Source organism: Ictalurus furcatus, chromosome 13 (genome assembly GCF_023375685.1).
Source record: "Ictalurus furcatus strain D&B chromosome 13, Billie_1.0, whole genome shotgun sequence".
NCBI classification, from domain to species: Eukaryota; Metazoa; Chordata; class Actinopteri; order Siluriformes; family Ictaluridae; genus Ictalurus; species Ictalurus furcatus.
Genome location: NC_071267.1, coordinates 8,321,609 through 8,344,588, shown reverse-complemented (window position 1 = coordinate 8,344,588; position 22,980 = coordinate 8,321,609). Strand labels below are relative to the sequence as shown.

Genomic DNA, 22,980 nt, shown 5'->3' with positions numbered 1-22,980 from the left:
CATAGTTACAGCAAACAAAAGGTCTGGAGAGTTTCCCATTTTACAAACTGTGGTTTTAAATTGCTTACTGCTCCATCAGTGAGCTAGAAGAATAATGCCAGAAGGACTTTGACCTCAGAAAGTGAGAGGAGTAAATCAGCGCCGACCAACAACAGCCGAATAGAATACTAATTTTAGACTGTGCTAGTAAATTATGCTTTGACACGACGAGGAGCACAAATTAGAACCAAACTAGAAATTCAATATTATTCAGTGGTAAATTTTTTTGTTTTTGTTGTTTTAGATTTAGACACAACAGTGTAACAGAACGCAGTACACTACAAATCATTTACATTTATAATTTGTCGTGAGAGTAACTTGAGCAAAAAATGCATTGCCTGTTATTTTCTAACCAAGGTATGAACTGTTAACGATGCATCCAATCTCACAACCTGAAGTCATTACATGACCTGTATCTCTGACCAATTTACACAGCATTGTTGACTAGGCTTAATATTATCATTAGATATGATGTGGGATGTCAAGTAATTAGTAGAAGAGGCAGCGGATACAAATGCAGACATTGTGGAAAGTTGGATACTACAAGTAATCTGGTAAACACAAGAAACATAGACTAAACAGATGCTTAACTAGATATTCAGTCTAGGGTGAAAATGGCAACCCACAAACACAGTGACAATAACAGAAGCTTGACAAGCTAACAGATAAAAACTCGAACTTAAATAGTGGTGCTAATAACAGTGAAAGAGGCAACAGGTGTGAGTGAACATGTGACAAGGTAATGTGACGTGCTACGGCTGATGGGCAATGTAGTCAGGCATCCGTTTGGCGCTCTCATGACATGGGACTGCATATTTCAGGTCTATAAACCAGAAGACATCATCTACTAGCATAAAAGATACATGAGATTATGGAATAAAATGCACAGATTACATTTATTAGACATTGCGATGCTGAAAGATAAAGGGAAGAATAAACAGGTAGGAAAGTTATTAAGTGAGAAGTGAAAAAGATGATGTAAACAATTGCTGAGGTTTGTGGCAAGGGCCTGGAATGTTCCAAAGTTGACGCCGCGTCACTGTATTAAATGAAAAATCCACCCTGAAAGACTTGCATACTTGTCTTTATAATTAACATGTGATCTTCAATTGTGTGTCTAAGATTTATTTTGTAATTTAAAAACAAAAATTGTTTAAACGTATTTATTTGACATATTTGTCTATTCTCACTTTAGTTAACAGTTTTCTAATTTCCCACAATGTGGTATGATTACCTGGTGATAGTGGCACCAGTGGGAAGTCAACTCTACCTAAAGACAATGACGCAGCAGCACTTTAATCCTTTAGCTCTATTGAATCTGGATACTCTGCTCAAGCAGATCAGCTTCCAAAGCTTCAGCTTTCTTGTTAATACCAACGTCAATGCAGTGTGCTTGTCGACTCATAGATTGCTATAGTGGTGGTTGAAAGTTTGTTGACCATTTAGCATACTTGCATAAATATGACCTAAAACATCAATCAATTCTCACACAAGTCCTAAAGTAGACAAACATTAAACAAATGAGACAAAATAGTATACTTGGTCATTTATTTATTAAGGAAAATGAACCAATATTCCATATCTTTTTTATTCCATAGCAAAAGTATGTGAACCTCTAGGATTAGCAGTTTAAGTTGAAGAGTCAGATGTTTTCAATCCTTGGGGTGATGATCAGGTGTTTTGTGGAAATGTTTTGTGGATAAATGAGACCAAAATAGAATTCGTGGTTTAAATGAGAAGGGTTATGTTTGGAGAAAGTAAAACACCGCATTGCAGCATAAGAACCTTTTCCCATCTGTGAAACATGGTACTGGTAGTATCATGGTTTGGACCTGTTTTGCTGCGTCTGGGCCAGGACGACTCGCCATCATTGATGGAACAATTAATTCTAAATTATACTGGCGAATTCTAAAGGAAAATGTCAGGACATCTGTCCATGAACTGAATCTCAAGAGAAAGTGGGTCATGCAACAAGACAACGATCCAAAGCACACAAGTCGTTTTACCCAAAAATGGTTTAAAAAAAAAGAGAATAAAGTAATGTTTTGGAATGGCCAAGTCAAAGTCCTGACCTTAATCGAATAGAAATGTTGTGGAAGGACCTGAAGCAAGCAGTTCATGTGAGGAAACACACCAACATCCCAGAGTTGAAGTTGTTCTATACTGAGGAACGGGTCAACTGATCAACAGTTACTGAAAATGTTTAATTGCAGTTATTGGTGCACAAGGGGGTCACACCAGATACTGAAAGCAAAGGTTCACATACTTTTGCCACTCACAGATATGTAATATTGGATCATTTCCTCAATAAATAAATGACCAAGTATAATATTTTTTTGTCTCATTTGTTTAATTGGGATCTCTTTATCTGATGTTTTAGGTCATATTTATGCAGAAATATAGATCATTCTACAGGGTTCACAAACTTATAGCAGCATTGCATTCTGGAACTTTGAGTCCAGCATTTGCTGTCGCCACTATTTCTATGTTAGACTTTCCATTAATATGACATTGCTGGAAGAGACATTCGCCCCCAACAGCGAAACCTGACCATTATCAGTTATATTTAAGATCAGTGACATTTTTCTATTATTGAACGCCATTGTAAATGCTCTAGCAAATGTAATGTGTTTCAGGGTGGACACTTCTTTTAAGGATTAGAATAGTATAAATGAATAGAGAAGCATATTATGGTTTTAGCATGTGCTGAGAAATCTCTGCTGAAAGTCTTATTTTTCCTACAGCTGCTACACAATAAGGTCTGTTGAGAATCAGTTGGAGCTTTACAGTGTCAAATGAGTTAAACAGACGAGCGGTTCCAGAGTTACCCAGCATCACCTCGGAGTGTGTGGAATGGAATGCATCCTCCTGAGACACATAAGTGTGCAGCTGGCAGCAACTCCACTGGAACTGGTATGCAAATATTTCAGGCAGCAGATTGTCCTTGTTTGTGCCTTTCAAGCGATTGGACAAATGATCATATCTGATCTGACGGGGGTTTTTTTTGCTCATCGGAATAGATGAGACAAACAAAAAGTCATGGTTCTAGCTGAACGTGAGGCTGTGGAGACTTTGAAGAAGATGAGAAACATCTGCTTTCAATTAGTAATGACAATAATGATAAGCCTGAGCTTTGAAGAGCTTTTAATCACTCAGGTTTAGAGAATAATTATCTAAGTAGCCACTGTTGGGCCCTTGGGCAAGGATCTTAACCGTAATCCTCTCAACTAACTGCTTTAATTGTGTTTTGACTCACTTGCTAAGTCCCTTTGGACAAAGTAAAGCTACCTGTTTTGTTCAACAGCAGATGTTGGCTATTTGAATTTGAATATTAAAAAAAAATGAATAGTGCATGTGTTAAACACTAAGAAAAGCAGGGTGATCTTTTCAAACACGTGCCTCGTGGCCGTCCAAACGGCTGTCGTCACATCTCACAAACACTAGGGGTAAACACTGCATCAAAGCCAGGAGACTGTTTTGCTCCGGAGACAATATGCTGGACGTTTGGCCTTCATAAGCTGCACACAGGCTCACAGTGAACATCTTACAACACAGAGGAGTCCCCAGGGGACAGGGGCGTGCGACGCAGCGCCTGGTGCAGACCACATGTCTGAGGCTCTGCATATGTTTTCTATCCTTAATTAGCTGGGATGCTTGCCACATTCAGTCACCAGATAACGGCGAAAGATTATGTAAGGTTTGCTCATCGGAGCAGCCAATGCCCAGGGCTGGCGGCCAACACCAGAGAACGTGCGGTGGAATTTGAATGGCCTCTGACCCGGTTATGACCTCCTGCTTGCAGAATGAGTGTGTAAAGTTCTTTTTAGAGTTTAGAAAACGAATATGAGCTGCGTTTGGGAAAACATGCCCTATCATTGCTAGCAGGTCATCAATTGCTGTATAACAATTCAGATGAGTCATTTAGCACACGATTAAGGCTATCATATAAAGCAAATCCTAGGCTATGGGCATACAGAATTCAGTATGTTGCATATTTAGTGCCAGACTGCAAAAAACTGGAACAAATAATTACCTAAAATAAAGTGGTAAAAAATGTACATTGTCTACGGAAAATCTCATTAAGCTAATCGCAGTGTGGAATGTATGTGCAAGCTGTTCTACCTTCATGATAGCGATTGCAAAACATTTTCAGTATAAAGACAGCCGAAACTGAGATAACACGCAAAGCATCATAGTAAGGTGCCAAGATGATGCTGGTGCTGTTTACTAAAGGCATGTAATACTTTGATAAGATGAAATGTTCTTAACAGAAGTGGAATTTGTTCCACTTCAGCTGTAAAAGTGTGTGCGTACACACTTGCATTTATAGTGTTTTTTGAGCTGTTAAACTATTACTAAATGTGTGACAGTTTGGGAAACCCATCCATCACCATGGTTGAATTCTGGCGGGCAAAAAAGACCAAAAATCAGGCTTTGGCCAAAATTGGGTTTTTCTGCATATATCATACTCTGATACGTGGTGCAGTCAGAACTGAATCTTTAAAGTGCACCTATTATGGTTTTTCAAATATTACCTTTCCTGTAGTTTGTTATAGAGCTGTTTGTGAATGTAAAAACGTCTGCAAAGTTTTAAAAATCTAAGCGCAGGACAAACGGAGTTATTGACTCCCAAAAGAAGGAACCGATTCTGAACAGCTGAAACGAGTCATTAGTGATTCCAGAATTTTCTTCCTGTACTAACCTACGTAGGTTTGTAACAAAAAACCCGCTTCTAGTCTTCATCTGCTCGTGGACAGACTGAGCCGAAACTCGTTATTGTAGTGGGCGATTCCTTTTCGAAACAAGCTGACAGAGGTAGACCAATCACAACAGACTGTTGCATCTGACCAATCAGAGCAGAGCATGTTCTCTGAAAGGAGGAGTTTAGAATGAATCCTTTAGAACGGATCATTGAACGAGTCGTTTGTGACACTGAGGGGCAAAAACGTAATGCTGCAGTTTAAATTATGAGCACAGTAAAGTGTTTTTTGACCTCGGATGCGTGTAGATCTATTGTATGAGACCTTTAAAACAAAACAAAAACGTTTCAAAACCATAACAGGTGTGCTTTAAATGCAATTTTTAGATTTCAGAACTATATACAATACAATGCAAAAGTCTTAGGCCTCCTATTTTTTTTTTTTGGTACAAACTTTGTTATAGATTTTTATGTTATGACTCCTACATTATCGCATCAGTACAAAAAACATGTTAGATTTCCAAACATTGGTTTTCTAGAACAAAATTAAATGTTACAGAAAAATGTTTGTACGTCAGTAAAGACAGCATTATGTAAGAGACACTTTTAAGTGCAGATTTTTCAGACATAATTATGGCTGTTGGGTTTTGCTGTAAAAATAAGAAGCGACAGTTATGGTCACCAAAAGAACCGTGACTGGTTCTGCAAGATGCTCTGTAAAACTTACAGCTAATTTCCTTATAAAAACTGCACAAATCGTATCTGAGACTACTAATAAATTTGTTAAAGCAAATGGTAGTCACACCAAATATCGACTTTGTTTCATTTATCTCTGTTTACTGTATGTATGTATGTATGTATGTATCTATATATATATATATATATATATATATATATATATATATATATATATAAAGATATATATAAAATGCCAAAATGGTACCATGTGAAGGCTGCCTCACATATAAATTTCAATTTGTCCTTAACCACAGTAACCAAAAGCAGCACAGCAGATTTCAGATTTTTCAATCATAGTGACATTCAGACACAGAGTTCACACAGTATATATGTATACAGACAGGGTCTTACCCTTCTTAGACTTGGCACCAATTTTCAACTTTGAAGGCCATGCAATCTGAGTATTGGTCTCCTCCATGACCTGTAGGAATGGAAGCCACAGATATTACAACACATCAACCTGGTTCAATCAATACACACTTAGCAATTACTGCATTGCTGGTTAAAGAATATTTACACACAAACTATTTTATGGCATTTTCATACCATTAACCTACATGGTTTTAAACAAAATCCAAAACAGAAAAGTATTCCTTGATTGTACATTAAACAGTTATCATGTATGATATGGTTATAAGTTTGAATGTGAACTGAAAATTGGGAAACATGCCAAATCTTTTACACACGTCCATCCACATTTCTAGTGCAGGACATACAATTCCTGGAAACTACAAACAGATCTTGGAATATGTTGGGCAGTGTTAAAGTGGATCTCAGTTTAAAACATCTGTCCTGTTGTACTGGTGGTTTGCCCTTTTCATCTGCTCATAGTGGCAAGCGTGAAAGACACACATTGTGCTTGGCATACGGCTTCGCATTCCAACCACTTGACTTCTGCTGCTGGAATTAAAAAGTCAAGAGTACAACCACTTAAGAGGTGATTAATAACTAACCGCCAACTTCCCATCATGAGCTGAGAAAAAGAAAATCTGCATTCCACTGAGGTCTCAGATTCACATATGAAGTCATTACAACATCTAGGAATGGACATTTTTCCAAAGGGCAAGAAATATTCTAGGCAACCTTCATCAAAAATGATTGAAACCTGAACAGTTTTCATAGTACCTATTGTTTTCACCGTACAAGCTTCATTTTCTTTCATTCCTGACTGAGGTAGGTAGTCATCTAAACAGCTGACATGCTAATAAATTCATAGGGCATTTTACAGACCTGTCTAGTGCTAGTTCTGGTGTTTTTTTTTGAAAAAGTCAACGAAAAAACATAGCTCTCTTTGTCACGCCACTGTGCCGCTGAAAGCTGCCAGGCCTACAGTGCTGTGGCTCGGCATCACCCAATAACACGTGTCCAGCTGAAAGAGGGAAACGTCCTCCAATTAAAACAATCTGAGCTGAAACGTTTACAGTAAAAAAAAAAAAAAAAAAAGCCAAACTCAAAGCTCAGTTCCTTTCTGGAAACTAGGGATTTATTAGAGGGTGGGAGAAAAGAAAAAAAAATCCCTCCGAATTTTTTCAGCATTACAAATGGAGTAGAAAGTCGCCCACAGCAATCAGAAGAGGAAAGTCATAGAAGCGGTGGTGTTTATGAATATGGCTTCATGTCCACCTAGTTGACTTGCATGTTCAGTCACATGTAGGCATGCTCTATTAACATCCAAAGTTTTGCACAACTGGACAGGCCAGAATCCAAATCGGAGTACATGACCCAACCAGTGAGCGAGGTGATTTTTACATAACACTCTTATTTTCCTTTTCCAGACTTGTAATGTTTTCACTATGAGCCACAAAACTCGACACATGCCATTGAAGAGTTTTCAAATGGCTCGGCCTGAGCCCAAGATGCAATCACTGTCTAAAGACGTCACATTTGTGTGATAGATTTGAGTCATGCTTCTGCACATCTTTTATGCTTCATTGGCAATTAAGAGTGTAAAGGCCAGTGCTGCCTCGGTGGCAAATTTTAACAGATGACTCTGGCTCAGTAGCGAAGTCTATTGTGTACGCTATTCCACTCTGATGTCATTGCTGATTTTGGCAGCGTCATGCCCATGTGAGCGGCACGTTTAATCAGACCACACACACTACAGAAGGGCTAATGCAGCCACTGTGTTTTACACCACATAACACACACTTTCATGCACTCATGTATTTTATGACTGGACATTTGAACAAATTCTAAGCTCTGAATTGACATGTTATGAACTGACATCAGTCGGTTGTACACGGTTGTAAAGTATGTGCAGCTTAATGCAAGCATTATAAATCGTACAGGCAAGGACTAGGATGTATTAAAAAAAAATAATCCAACTCTTAAAAGATTCTAAGCTGGCCAAGAATCAGATCAAGAGCTACAGTACATATGCACACTGTGATGATCAGATTTTGGAAGGAGCTGTAAAATTTCCCACATTGTGATATTTAATGCTCCAGCTGAGCTAAGTGTGAGAACTGACTGCCATGCTAGCTCTGCTCTGGCACCTGCTTCCTGCCATAGTCCCACTGACAACAGCTGTTCCTGCGCCACCCTCGGTTTCAGAACCAGACTCGGTCAGGAGCTTAATTCGCATAAACAGCTCTCGGCTGTTGTTATGAAACCAGTCCATGCAAGAAAAAAAATAATAAAAATTGTTCCTGTCTATTGATTCAGCTGAGTCATTTGATTGAGTTAACACGTAATATTTTCATCAGATTCAAAGTTACACAAGGTGCAGGAACTCAAGTTGAACAAATACATAAAGTTCATGTATCCCAAAGGATGACGTGTTGGCCGGTCCGCCCAGTATCATAAGCTAGAAACGAAAATGCCATGGAGGTCCTAAAGGCCTTTTAAAATAAGTGGAATAGGAGGAAAATCCTTGGGCGCAGAAAGCTGGAACCACGTACTGCACATTTACCAAAAAAGATATCTCAGAAGACTCTATAAATGTCAATGAAATTAAGGAGGGAACGTATGCAAGTCAACATAAAGTACGGTGCCTTTTCTTGACTAGCACATATGCCTGAAATATGAACTTATCATATACTCCTGGCTCAATCTTTTGTGAGCTGTTCTGAGAAGACCTGTTCCAAAAAAAGGACCTTTGTAGACAAACTTTTAAAATGATGACAACAGGATGATGATTCATCCAGGGCAGAACCATGTCGCAGTAGAGGTTTCTTGCCTCACAGCCTGGTTTGATCCTGGTCTGTGTGAAGTATCTCATGTTTTCCCCTTGTGCACGTAGGTCTCTTCTGCATTCTCAAGATGAATGAAGGATTCATCTAGCGGCATGAACCTTTTTTGGGAAACAGGTTTGTCACTTTCAGTCTGAGTAATCAGAACTGCAAAATCAAGCTACTCAGTGTTTGTGACTCATATGGCAAAGACGTACATTAGTTGATGAAAAAAAAAAATCAGGCTTCTCAGGATCCAACACAGCCTTCCTAATATGGAAAACTCCCTTGTTCCATGTACAGTAAATGGTAGTGTACACAGTGACCTGATCATGGCTATATCAATGGCTGACTCTCCCTTCCTTAGATAGGTCTTATTGGAACAGCTCTACAAATCCCAAATCCCGTTTAGCAGCACATTCCTTCCTATTTTTAGCTTCATTTTTATTCAGATGGTTTTCGGCTGAGGGGGTTGGGGTTTAAGTCGTAAATGAAAGTTAACCTATAGCCCACACTGCATTTCCTCTGTTAAAAGAAGCAGACATGACTCTACTTTCAGATTAAAGCAAAGTCGTTAACCCTGAACAAGACTTTCATATTACACACTGGCATTGTTTATAGTAGAGCCTAACTGTGAGAGATGAAGCAAACGATTAGGCCATCATATAATAAGATAACTTGGCCAAGCAGAGGAAAAAACAAGCCTCTTACAATCAAAGTTTGAATGGTTTTATAAATAATATTGCGACCACACACATGCAGTTACACACATATACAGTACACCCGGGTCTGAGGCTTGGGTCGGGGGGGACCTTGCCTCCGCTGTTTCAGGATAAGCATGCATCAGAAAAAAAAGGCAAAAACAAATCCAGGCCAAACAGAACACTTCATCACAGGGCTCAGCGGAAAGAAAGCAGACAGACAGTGAGCAAGGCCGTGAGGAGTCATCTGTTCGTAGGCGTGGGGAGCGGCCTGGCCCACATCACATGCCTGCACGACCACTGTTTCCATAATATCCCTGTCCCAGGGAGAAGTGTGTTTTTTAATTGGCATGAGCTCTGAGAACATGCCGAGACGGGAGTCTCAACCGTCATTGAGGAACTTACCTCACAGCCTGTGTACTCAGTCCAGAGTGTGATGGGATGGTCCCAGTCACCAGATCACTGTTTCCATGCAAACCCGTTTTGTAGTATAGCGTGGATCGTGTCTACATTTTCCCTTGTAGTCAAATTTGATACTGCCTGATATCACTTTTGATGAATGTTAATTTGCTTGTCTTAAGTGACAGCGTGTTCACTAAGCTGGGACCACTGGAAAAACCAGCCCTAAGTGAAACAAAATTAAGAACGAAAACAACGATTCTCAGACAAGGTATCAGGGTAAGAAAATATGACGATAAATCAATACAGATTTCCAAGGAATTTACATGAAAGAGTACTGTGAATTTTTAGGATTTCATATCCATTTCAATGCCAGATGAAAATGAAACAGTATAATTAATAACAGAAACACAGTACAATGTCAGCCTTTGTGCTAACAGAAGGAGCGTGTTTATTTGAACTGAAATAGGAAGTCGGGATTCTTTTACTCTATGAGAAACTGAAAAGCCACCATTAGGTTTTCGGAGCTGTCAATTACAATATATCTATTCAAATATATTTCGAACATGTTTTGAGCATGCCGTGGACCACTATTAAATCCACTATTAAAAATGGAAAGAATATGGCACAACCATAACTCTGCTCAGAGGAGGCCATCCACCAAAAGTCAGTAAGGAGGGCTGTAGAGAAATAACCAAGAGGCCAAGTGAAACTCTGACTGAGCTAGAGAGATTCACAGCTCATAGGTGAAAAGCTGTTCACAGGACAACCATTGCCCAAATGCACCACAAAGCTGGGCTTTATGAAAGAGTGGCAAAAAGAAAGCCAATATTGGAAGAAAAAAAAGCTACGTTAAATCTCATTTGAAGACTCATCTGGAAATAGGTACTCTAGTCCAGCAAGACCAAAATCAAGCTTTTTGTCTTTGGTACAAAGTGGTACATTTGGGGGAAACCCAAGACTGCTCTTCACCCTGAGAACACCATTCCCACAGTGAAGCATGCTGACTTTTCATCAGCAGGGACTGGGAAACTGCTCAAGGCTGAGGCAAAGTGGATGGAACCAAATACAGGGCAATCCTAGAATAAAATATGTTCCGGTCTGCAAGAGACTTGAGACTAGGGTTGAGGTTTACCTTCCAACAGGACTTTGATACAAAGCATACTGCCAAAGTTACTGGGGACTGGTTGAAAACCAAGAACCTGTATGCGTTCCCCAGTCAATCCGTTCGAGAATCTGTGGTAAGACTTGAAGATTGCTGTTCACCAATGGTCTCCATCCAATCTGACAGTGCTTAAGCAATTTAGTCAAAAAGAACAGATAACAATATTCCAATATATTCCAGAAGACTTGAAGCTGAGGTGAGTCTACAAAATATCAAACCCACACATTTCTGCTTTTTTATTTAATTAACCTTTGTTCATTTTTGCACCTTCAAATATTGGGTAAATACATTTTTTTCAAGTTCATTTGAATTCTACGTTGAATTCCATGACAAAATGTGGAAAAGTTCAAGGGCTTTGAGCAGCTGGTTGGTATTGTAATACAAAGTAGCAATCAGGCAAAATGTAACATTTACTTTAACCACAGTCTACTCTGAAGCAGAACATCTACCCATTGTGCTGAGGATTTCTGTCAGGCTCATGTTACCATCCACATCTGATTGAGAACTCGTGTTAAATGGTGGTTCGCATGTACTGCACTGTTTACGAACATGCCCTCACATTGAGCCCAATGAAAAGTGCTAATAGAGCCGTTATGTTCCAGTACTCACACACCTGATTCTCGTTACCTCCAGCTCCTCAACTAGTCCAACTACAAATACTTCTCTGTGTACAATCTGCCTTCACTTTATAAACAATTGTGGTTTTTGGAGAGTCTAAGGAGAAGAGGAATGCTGAAGCACAGCTGCCACACAAGTATGTTTTGTTTCAGGACAAAGAATGAGTTAACCAGGCAGTAGTGATGATCAGAAAAGTGTATTGGTTTCTTGGCAGGAAGTGTAGATGTATTGTAAGTCCTTTTGATAAGATTATCTGGACGTGGGATATCGGATGTCTGGTTTAAGTCTCAGTCCTGGACGGGTTGCGAGGAGAGAAGGTAACTCACTTTGAAAACTTGTGATGGTCCGATTCCATAAAAGCTGTTGCACTGGTGAAACTGTTTTGCTGAAACTGGCTGTGGAATGTGAAGTACACAAGAAATCACTTATGATATTTGTTCCCAATCATTTTATGGCAAATATAAGACTATCTAACGCTTAAACAAACATGCGAACACAAATACTGACACGAGATCCACTATAAGCGCAATCACTATTAATTCTACTAACAATATTGTGTACCTTTACTGCTACATTTGTCCTAGTGGGCTCCAGGGGAAGAGCTCATGAAATCAAACATCACTTTGCAGTAGTCTGCTAATCCCAACTGCCTTCACTTTAAATCCTCAGACAGTAAAGAGGGCCGTAGGGTTCCTCTGTGCATACTAGAAAGAATAGCGAGGGTTCCTGAGGTTTCGTCTCTGTTGGAGAGCTGATCTCAGCTCCCAGGGTGAGTGTAAACATCCATGGAGTTTGAATCCTACCATTGTACTCAACGCCAAAGCTGAGACTCTGATAGACAGGAACTCACTGTTGTGACTGAAAACATCTCTGAGTTCTTTATCGTTCTCTGAGAGGGGCAGACCTGCGATGGGCAGATTGCTCAGACAGAACAAATGCCAATCACAGCAGGAATACTTCACCTAGCAAGGTGTGAATCGAAAGACAGATGACAGACTGTTTAAATGAAGAGATTATTTCTTGGCTTTTGAGAGATTACTTTTACTATTACATTATGCATGCGTAAACGGTGTCATTTCAACCCTTGCAAAAGACGGAAAAAAGCAAAGCAGTCAGGGCAACTCATTTTAATGGTTAACGGTTAAATTTGTGCTAAAAATAGTGAACGTAAATTCAAGAAAAAACAAAAACATACAATGAGGAAGAAAAAACACTGAAAGTGAAAACAGTGACCTCAGAGGGAAAAGTGTAACATGGTCTTCAAATAAACAGCATTCTTTGTTAACAGTTTTCTAAGCTTCGTTTTCGCTAATCATGGTTTATGAATGCGCTGCCAGAGTTTTCATGTACACTTTCAAATTTCTCATTTACTCTCCACAAGTTTATGTTCGCCATTCTAACACAAACCTCTTGTGTGGGTGGGGCTTAACAGCGATTTACTCTCATTGGCTAGTGAGGTTTGGATCGACAGCTCTCTGACCAGGAAGTAGAGACTTCAGTGTCGCAAATTTTGGAGAGCATTCTGGATGCGGTTCTCTGTATAGTTATAGTGTTTGTACTTTATAGAGGAAATTACTTACTTACTTACTTACTTACTTACTTAGTCAGTATATTAGTTTGTAATTAATATTTGAGGTTTGGGTAGTCTCATACAACTATTTTTTTCGAGATGAGCTCCCAGGAACGGCACAGAGCGTCGTCGTCATCATCATCGTCATTCTCCTCCTCAGCTGGACACTTGAGCTGTCGATCCAAATCTTATTAGCCAATGAGAGTAAATCGCTGTTAAGCCCCACCCACACGTGAGGTTTGCGCCAGAATAGCGAACGTAAACGAAAAGTTCAAAAGCGTAAATGAAAACTCTGGCAGCGCATTCATATACCATGAGTGAAAAGAAAGCTTAGAAATCTGTTAACAAAGAATGCTGTTTATTTAAAGAGCATGTTAAATTTTTGCCACTGAGTTCACTGTTGTCAGTTTCCGAGTGTTTTTCTGCTCTCTCATTGTATATTTTTGTTCATATCTTGAACGGTTACGTTCACTACATTGGGCACAAACGTAATTCCATATATAACTCTTTCGAACCCTTATTGCCAATCAATTTAAGGCTGTTTTTAGGAGAATATATAAGATGTATATCACCTCCACATCATTTGAGATTACTACTGCAATTTAACATAAATCATTATCCTGATTTTTGTAGTTCATTAGACTTATTGTCATTTTCAGTGCAGAATGTCTCTGGTATATCATTTACAAATTTTCTAGATAAAATACCAAATTAAATAAAAATAATTGTTTGTAGCAGACTCCACCGAAACCTTATATATTCTTTTCCTTTCCTTTCCTTTCCTTTTTTTAAAAAAAAAACTTTTTAAAAATACTTTTTTATACTACACTTCTGAAATCAGCTGCATCATGCAACAGTCCTAAAATCATGCAAAAGTCAAAAATATTGATACAGTGAGGGAAAAAAGTATTTGATCCCCTGCTGATTTTGTACGTTTGCCCACTGACAAAGAAATGATCAGTCTATAATTTTAATGGTAGTTGTATTTGAACAGTGAGAGACAGAATAACAACAAAAAAATCCAGAAAAACCCGTCAAAAATTTTATAAATTAATTTGCATTTTAATGAGGGAAAAAAAGTATTTGACCCCCTCTCAATCAGAAAGATTTCTGGCTCCCAGGTGTCTTTTATACAGGTAACGAGCTGAGATTAGGAGCACACTCTTAAAGGGAGTGCTCCTAATATCAGTTTGTTACCTGTATAAAAGACACCTGTCCACAGAAGCAATCAATCAGTCATATTCCAAACTCTCCACCATGGCCAAGACCAAAGAGCTCTCCAAGGATGTCAGGGACAAGACTGTAGACCTACACAAGTCTGGAATGGGCTACAAGACCATTGCCAAGCAGCTTGGTGAGAAGGGGACAACAGTTGGTGCGATTATTCGCAAATGGAAGAAGCACAAAAGAACTGTCAATCTCCCTCGGCCTGGGGCTCCATGCAAGATCTCACCTTGTGGAGTTGCATTGATCATGAGAACAGTGAGGAATCAGCCCAGAACTACACGGGAGGATCTTGTCAATGATCTCAAGGCAGCTGGGACCATAGTCACCAAGAAAACAATTGGTAACACACTACGCCGTGAAGGACTGAAATCCTGCAGCGCACGCAAGGTCCGCTGCTCAAGAAAACACATATACATGCCCGTCTGAAGTTTGCCAATGAACATCTGAATGATTCTGAGGACAACTGGGTGAAAGTGTTGAGGTCAGATGAGACCAAAATGGAGCTCTTTGGCATCAACTCAACTCGCCGTGTTTGGAGGAGGAGGAATGCTGCCTATGACCCCTGGAACACCATCCCCACCGTCAAACATGGAGGTGGAAACATTATGCTTTGGGGTTTTTTTCCTGCTAAGGGGACAGGACAACTTCACCGCATCAAAGGGACGATGGACGGGGCCATGTACCGTCAAATCTTGGGTGAAAACCTCCTTCCCTCAGACAGGGCATTGAAAATGGGTCGTGGATGGATATTCCAGCATGACAATGACCCAAAACACATGGCCAAGGCAACAAAGGAGTGGCTCAAGAAGAAGCACATTAAGGTCCTGGAGTGACCTAGGCAGTCTCCAGACCTTAATCCCATAGAAAATCTGTGGAGAGAGCTGAAGGTTCGAGTTGCCAAACGTCAGCCTCAAAACCTTAATGATTTGGAGAAGATCTGCAAAGAGGAGTGGGACAAAATCCCTCCTGAGATGTGTGCAAACCTGGTGGCCAACTACAAGAAACGTCTGACCTCTGTGATTGCCAACAAGGGTTTTTAAACCAAGTACTAAGTCATGTTTTGCAGAGGGGTCAAATACATATTTCCCTCATTAAAATGCAAATCAATTTATAACATTTTTGATGTGCGTTTTTCTGGATTTTTTTGTTGTTATTCTGTCTCTCACTGTTCAAATAAATCTACCATTAAAGTTATAGACTGATCATTTCTTTGTCAGTGGGTAAACATACAAAATCAGCAGGGGATCAAATACTTTTTTCCCTCACTGTATATATTTCTGTAATTGTGGTGAACATTAATTATTTTTTAAAAAAGAAATTTGTTTATAAACATATTTGAACATTTTTTTGTTTCTGGTACAATGTTTTATCCAATTTTTACTATAGTTACATTTCATTTATATTTTTATTTAGACAATTCGTGATCTGCAATTTTAAGTAGTAATAAATTATCGATACACTATCGATATCGATTCCATAATACACTCTGGATATGTTTTTAAATAATTTATGCAAGGAAACATAAGCTAACAGCCAGTTTTTTTAATACTGTGGTTTTGAAATGGTTGATGAAATGGTTGAACTTAATGAACATGCTGAAAATCTTCCTCTGGATATGTTGACATTGCTGCTGCCCAAGAATTCTATGCATGTAGTGTGTTACAAAAGTGTAACTGTCTTTAAAGGAGCCTAAGCCTACTCACTATTTTTTTAAACATCATTTGTAGGGGCCCTGTACCGATCTGTCATTTCTGAAAACACAGGCTGTTTCCTCCCCATCAAATCCTTTACTTCCATCTTGGCTGACAACTTAATAAATGATTATTTGAAAAGCCAACACTGGCATTCCTGAAGCTCTGGCAGCTACAATCTGAAGCAGTTTGAGGTCCAGGCCACAACACAGTGTATCCTCTAGAACGGGCTCCCTCAGCCTAGTGGGTTTATTTTCCCACACCTTTCAGGTTTATACAAACCTTTTAGCCTTTAGTGCGAGTGGGATTCTTCACTGACATCAGACCTACGGCAAGTTGGAGAGTGTATTTATTTTGAAGGCGTTACTCCATTCTGCCTGTAAAGTAGCCAGGACTTGTACAGGAGTGGGCCACCTGCCGTGGTCTCACTCAGGTCCTGGCTTGCATTTCCCACCCCTGGGCCATCTGGCCAGTCACACACATTCGCCTTTCTGTGTTTATCCACCCTGGTCCTGCTAGTGCTCTGCTTAAAAGCCTGCAACCATTTCCCTCTACTGTATAAAGGTATCGACACAGGTTAAATGTGCTTGTCTTGGCTTTGGCAACAAACGGATTCAGGCCCACCTCAGCAAAAATGGTCGGGTTACCATTCAGCAATTGGACAATGTTTGTAAAAGTCATTAATCAGCAGTGCAGCACCAACCTGTGGCACTTCAGAGAAATTTGACCATTGTGCGGCTTTCGTGCTACCAGGGCGACAGAGCATAGTTAAGCATGTCCATATGTCATGTGCTTTTCACATAACTGTGTAGGCTATGTGATTTTGACCTATTTTATACCGCTACATGGACCTGCCAGAGAAATGTGGTTTCCCTTACCTTCTGAAAGAAATCCTCGCCTCCATTCACCCTCCCTTCAGCGGCAGCTGTGGAGAAGAAAGGGACATTTTAGAAAGAATAAAACATCAGGGTTCACTTATGGATGTATATGAACAAAAATCAGCAAGTAATCTTGACACATTTTACCACATGGCCAGCAGTGGAAAAATCGCTGTCATTAGCATTCAGACAGGTATCGTGCACGGGCCAATTTTCTGCTTGTTGGCAACAAGATGTCTTTGCGGGAAATGTGTGGGTTTGCATTAGGTTAAGGCTCATATAAGAGTTGTGTTTGGTGCATATGAGTAGGTCCAGACAGTTTTATATTGAGGAAATTCCATGTTCTCCTTCACAGCCATAGAGCTCAACCATCAACCGTCCAAAATATTAGTATTAATATAAACATATCAACACCGCCAAACACTGAAGGGTTAAACTACAGCAAGTGTGCTTTAAAATAATCCATCCAGCATGTATATGGAGCTTGAATTTATACGTGCCAAAATTTGACATATGACAGTGTAAGACCTGTCACTAATCAACACATCCGGTTCAGAAAATAGAAAGCAAACTTGGATCCTCTTACCACACACCACATGACAAATAATGCATGTCTGAGCTTGATTAAAGGTAATAATATTCCAGGTTAGAATCACAAAAGCCAGTGAAATCACTAAGGGGAACTGACAAACTGGCATGACCTACAGTTCATATGGTGACATGGGCAAAATCCTGTTGCCACACGCCCAGCTAAGCCAGACAAATACCCAGCGTGCATTTATATCCTTGGAATTACAGGGATGTTTTTAGAAGCAGATTCACTACAAACCGCACAAACTAGCACAGCACCATAGGAATCAGCTCTGCATTACAACTAGGCCATAAAAACACATCCTAACCTGTGTAAAATGATTTGCATGAGAAATGTAGCTATGTACGAACAAGTTTATAAAGCTAATCACGTTCTGATATAGGATTGTTTTATTCATGATTTAACAAAATCATCACAAAATCATCACAAAACAATCCCACATTTAAAGAGTCTAAGAGAGTAGAACGTGTTCAGGATAACGCCTCAACAAGTCTTTACTGGCTGTTTCAAATATTATATAGTCATTATGGTCTAATGATAAATGAGCACATGTTTGAACCATTAACTCAGAAAGAGACTCAAGATAGAAATATTATCTGTCTCTAAAAAAATACATGCATGTCTATTTTCGGGGTTACTGGCTTGTAAAAACTGTAATAACATGAATATTACCATAACAAAATATCAAGTCCACACATCTATATATCATATTTTCCAGACTATAAGGTGTGGATTCTTTGGCATCTCGCCAGTACTGCTGTATATACAGACGGGTGATGAATTAAAAGAAAACTCACTGGCTGTTATACAGTACTATAGGAGCCATTTATTTTCCTGGTATGGTTTACACTTGGAGTACGCTCAGAGTGAAGTGTCGCTATACTACAAGCAGTACAAAGTTCTTCTGACTAAACATCTTTATGCTATGAGGAAACATTTCTATCCGGCTGGAGGTGGTCTCTTCTAAGACGGTAATGCCCCGATCCAGAGGACACGAGGGCTCACTGAAGGGTTTAATCAGGATGAAATTATGTAAATCATATGCTATGGCCTTCACAGTCACCGGACCACAACCCTATTGAACATCTACTGTACAAATGCATTAGACAACTCTCTCCACCACCATCGTCAAAATGCCAGTTGAGGGAATATCTTTTGGCAGAAGGGTCTTGGGTATATTTCCAGAGACTTGAAGAATCTGTTCCAAGATGCATTGAGGCTGTTCATTACTAACACACTGCTTACTGCATTTCTATTAATTTGTCAATTGTCTGAAAACATGTCAGAATTGCATTAAAACATGTCAAAATGTATTACCCATATTACCCATTTTTTTAAATTGATATATTGCTTTGAACAATGGACATTGTCAAGATTTTACTATATGTAACACCAGCTGGGCCAAAAATTAAACAAAACAGTACGAATGGGTGTCACTTTTCACCAGTAAGCTGAATCTTGAACTATGTGTATTTCCAGCCAGTTCTAGTGCAGCAAAATCATCTGAAAAGTACTGGAAAGTTTTGGATATTGTTTACATTTCATTTTAAATGGCAGTAATGGTTATTTCTCTCACAGAAAGAAAGAACCATTTTATTGCACTTACAACAAACGTAAAGGGAACTGCATTGCTAATGGAAAGAAAATTTTGTTTGAGCACCTACATGCAAGAATAAAAACTTGCATAAATTTATTTTTTTTGCCACTGATATTATCTTTATACTGTGTACAAAGGTTTTTGGTTGGCAGTTGGGTCGGCAAAATATTTTCTCACAGTCAGAAGTACAATTTCTAAAACCCTCAAGGGTTATTCGTATATTTATGACATTTATTATCAAATTCCCACATCTGATTATGTAAGAATGTGGATTTTACACCAGTGGATGGGTTGGTTCTGAAATGTTTACCAGTTTTATGAACCAGCACTGAGGCATGAAGTGCCAAGGTCTACATATTTTTTTTAAACCTGCACAAACATTCTGTAAAACTGATTATGTGGCTTATGCAATAAAGTGAATTTTCCCCTAAAAGTTGACAGAATGTTTGTGTCTAACATTTTCATTCACTCATTTTCCTTATGCTTTTCCTGGTGGCCTTCAGAGGCAACAGGCTGAGTAGGTCATCCCAAAACTTTGTCCTCAGTCACAGGTTCTAGATTTTCCTGGGCAATCCTCAGATGTTCCCAAACCAACTGTGAGATATAATCTCTCCAGCTGGTACTGGGTCTGCCTTTGGGTCTCCATCCAGTTGGAGGTATCTATTTGAGCTCTAGCAGGAGCCAACCAGTGGGCATCCTTAAAAGATGCCCAAATCACCACAAGATAACCAACGGTTCTTCTACGAGGCTCTCCCAGATTGTTGAGCTCCTAACCGTATGAAGGAGAGTTAGCTCAGCAACCATGCAGAGGAACCTCATTTCAGCAGCACATACTTATAACCTTATCGTTTTGTGCACAGCTCGTGGCTATAGTTCAGGAACATATATGATAGCATAGATAGACAAATAAACAGATGGCTTTGCCCAAACCTGAGCTCCTGCTTCGCCACCACAGATTGATACAGCGACTTTAACACTAACACAATTAATTTGTTAATCTCATGCTCTTTTCATACTGGAATAAAATATTGTAATTACACTTTATTAACAAATACATACTAATTCCATGCTTATAACTTCAAAACACTAAGCCGGAAAAAAAAAACCTCCACGCCAAATAAGTCATCACTCTTTTGAAGTCGTTACTCTTCTTCTCCATGTTCTTATTTTGAGCCAGCTTCTATATACAGAAGCCAAACCCACAAAACCCTCTGAAGTTCACAGAGAGTTAAGCAGGGACTTAGAAAGGTAAAGCAATGAGGCTTGACATAGACGAGTATTCCAGTTCCAGCTGAGAACTTGCAGGACGCTGTGATAAATCATCTGAATGATCAGGCTGGCAGGCAAATGTCGAGACTCTTTAAGCCAGTCCCCACATTTTTGCAGTGAATTAAAAAACCATGCCCTTAAAAGGAGCAAGTCTATGAATCATCATTATCCAACATGGTGTGCGCGATGGTTTCATGAAGCAAAATTGGTCCCTCAGTGTGTCTTTGCTTTCATTTCTGTATACGGTATATAATGTATAAATGTATAAACCCATTTGGCCAGTGTCATCTCTTTCAGGTTATTGATTCAACAAACTCTTAGCAGTAGAAAGCTTTTGGTGGGTGACCTATATTAAACACATTTACATTTTACATTTATTCATTTAGCAGACGCTTTTATCCAAAGAGACTTACAAATGAGGAAATACAAGCAAATATTATATTAAATAATTGCCAAGTTTAGATTTGCTTGAAATGATTTCAAGCCACATCAAGCTCTGCACTACAGACAAACCCAGGGTCAAAACCAAAAGTGGCTGTTTCTTATTCACTAAACCAGTGTAATATATTTTACAAGTAATTCCCCTATTGCCATCAAAGTACTGTATCTCAACTGGCAATACATTTGTGTTAGTGATGACCTTCCTAATATCTCACATTATTGTGTAACCAGCTCTCTGAGGAAATTATTATCAGCTGTTGCCCTGGCAATAACTAAACAAATTCAAGAATGTGTAGTGTTTAGCATGGTTCAAGGATGATTTTCTCCAAACTATTTGCTGACCATCAAAACTTTTGGCCGCTATGTCATCAGCTGCACAACTAACATCAGGGAAAGACTGTATAATATGCACTTATGGATGGCCGGTCTAACGGACCTGGTTAAATACATCACAGATTAACAGCATTCTTACACAGCATTCTTGAGGACATTTCATGTCATGTTACATAAAATGGTCAAATGATGCAAAACCACAAACACACAATCAATGTCCACGCAGTCAACTAACAATATGTTTCATTAAATATAACTTTGGGGCAAAGTTATTTAACTGTCATTCAAAGTATACAGCTAACCCCAGGCTTTCAAGAGAATGGGTAAAAACCATTGTGTAGGGCAAATATTACACACAATGATTTTAAATTGTCCACTCAAACAATTGGAGAAACTATTCCTCTAACAAAAACCATTCTCATAAAAAATAAATAAATAAATAACAGAATACACCTCGAAAATCCCTTAGTCATCAATCACGATGGGAAAACGCAAGAGCTTTTAACACAAAATAAACACATAGCGGTTGCACAAATTACATAATGGATATGCTGTAACAATACATTAACCGCTAGAAATATTTCTAAACACAATCAGGACCAATATAAAACTTTTAAAAGTCTGGAAGAGTTGAAAATTTGCCAGCAATTGGACCCATCAGTCAAGATTCAAAATTCAAAACTACTACAAAATCCTTTTTTTTTCAGATTGAGTATGAGTATTTCTTTTGGTAATCATCAATACCCATACCGATACTAACATCTAAATCAGTAACCTACTTAGTATTAATGAATCAGGGATGTGACAGAACATTTTATTAAGCTCCATTTGTTTCCCTGGTTTACATAGTGGCCATGAAACGCGTACTGAAAATGTGCCTGTTCATGCATTTAAACTACTAGGCTCATTCTTTTTAACATTAACTAGTTGAAGCGCATCAGCTAGCTATATTAATTAACTGGGCTTGATCAGAGTTACAATTGCATTTACAAAAACAAATGCATCAGACTCCCTCACTGTCAAGGCCAATAACGGTTAATCATCCAGAACAAAATACTAGGTAAGGCTTGCTGTTTTCACTGACCTAGGGTTGTCTGTAGACATTTTTTTCTCGCATAGCCAGTGATTGCTGCAGTATCAGTATCAATGCATCCCTATTCAAAACTATTGAACAACAAGAGAAGTACAATAGAAACTTTTCTAAGAGAAAACCACAAGATGCAGCACCTGAACTTCACCAAGCATCGTGGGAAATACCGCTGAAATCACGGCTTGTGGTCAGATGAGACCATAAAAACATCTTGGCCCCACACACCTGTTTGGCACAAAAGTACTGCATAGAAGGAAAATCCCCCAAACACAGTGTAAAATATGGTGGAGGATCATTGATTCTCTGAGCTTTATTGCCTAGTGGTTCCGATGTTCTTGTTAAGATTGATGACAGCATGAACTCTGCTAAATTCTAGGATATTTTAGCACACAACCTGCCTCTGCCAAAAGTCTAAGAATTGGTCATAGACGGCCATACATCTTTCACGAAGACAATGACCGTAAAGCTACATCCAACCTAGGGAAAAAAAACCTGATGTCTGAATTAAAGAGGGATGTCCACATGCAGAAGCCTAAAAGTATAAAAAAAAATAAAAATAAAAAGATTAAAATGTTTTGCATGAATGACTTTTCCAGTATTCTCCACAAGGGTCTCCAACTAGGTTAGACATCACAGGAAGAGCCTCAGCACTGTCCCTTACATTATGCATATTTGGCAAAAAACCATTAATAAACCATTAATCTTGTAGGTTTAAGCTTTAAATATCAGCTATAAATACTTCTGGAGCCAATCGTATATCCCC

The 22,980-nt window shown here is 39.0% G+C and overlaps 1 protein-coding gene across 2 annotated transcripts in view; it reads right to left on the bottom strand.

Moving 5' to 3' along the window:
• bicc1b (BicC family RNA binding protein 1b) overlaps positions 1-22,980 on the bottom strand; it is a 76,692-nt gene that overhangs the window by 41,134 nt on the left and 12,578 nt on the right. For both annotated transcript variants that reach the window (XM_053639113.1, XM_053639114.1), the window contains exons 2-3: positions 16,896-16,942; positions 5,828-5,897 (exon numbers count right to left, since the gene is read on the bottom strand). In XM_053639113.1, the coding sequence (XP_053495088.1) occupies positions 5,828-5,897; positions 16,896-16,942 (117 nt within the window). The remainder of the gene's footprint in view (positions 1-5,827; positions 5,898-16,895; positions 16,943-22,980) is intronic.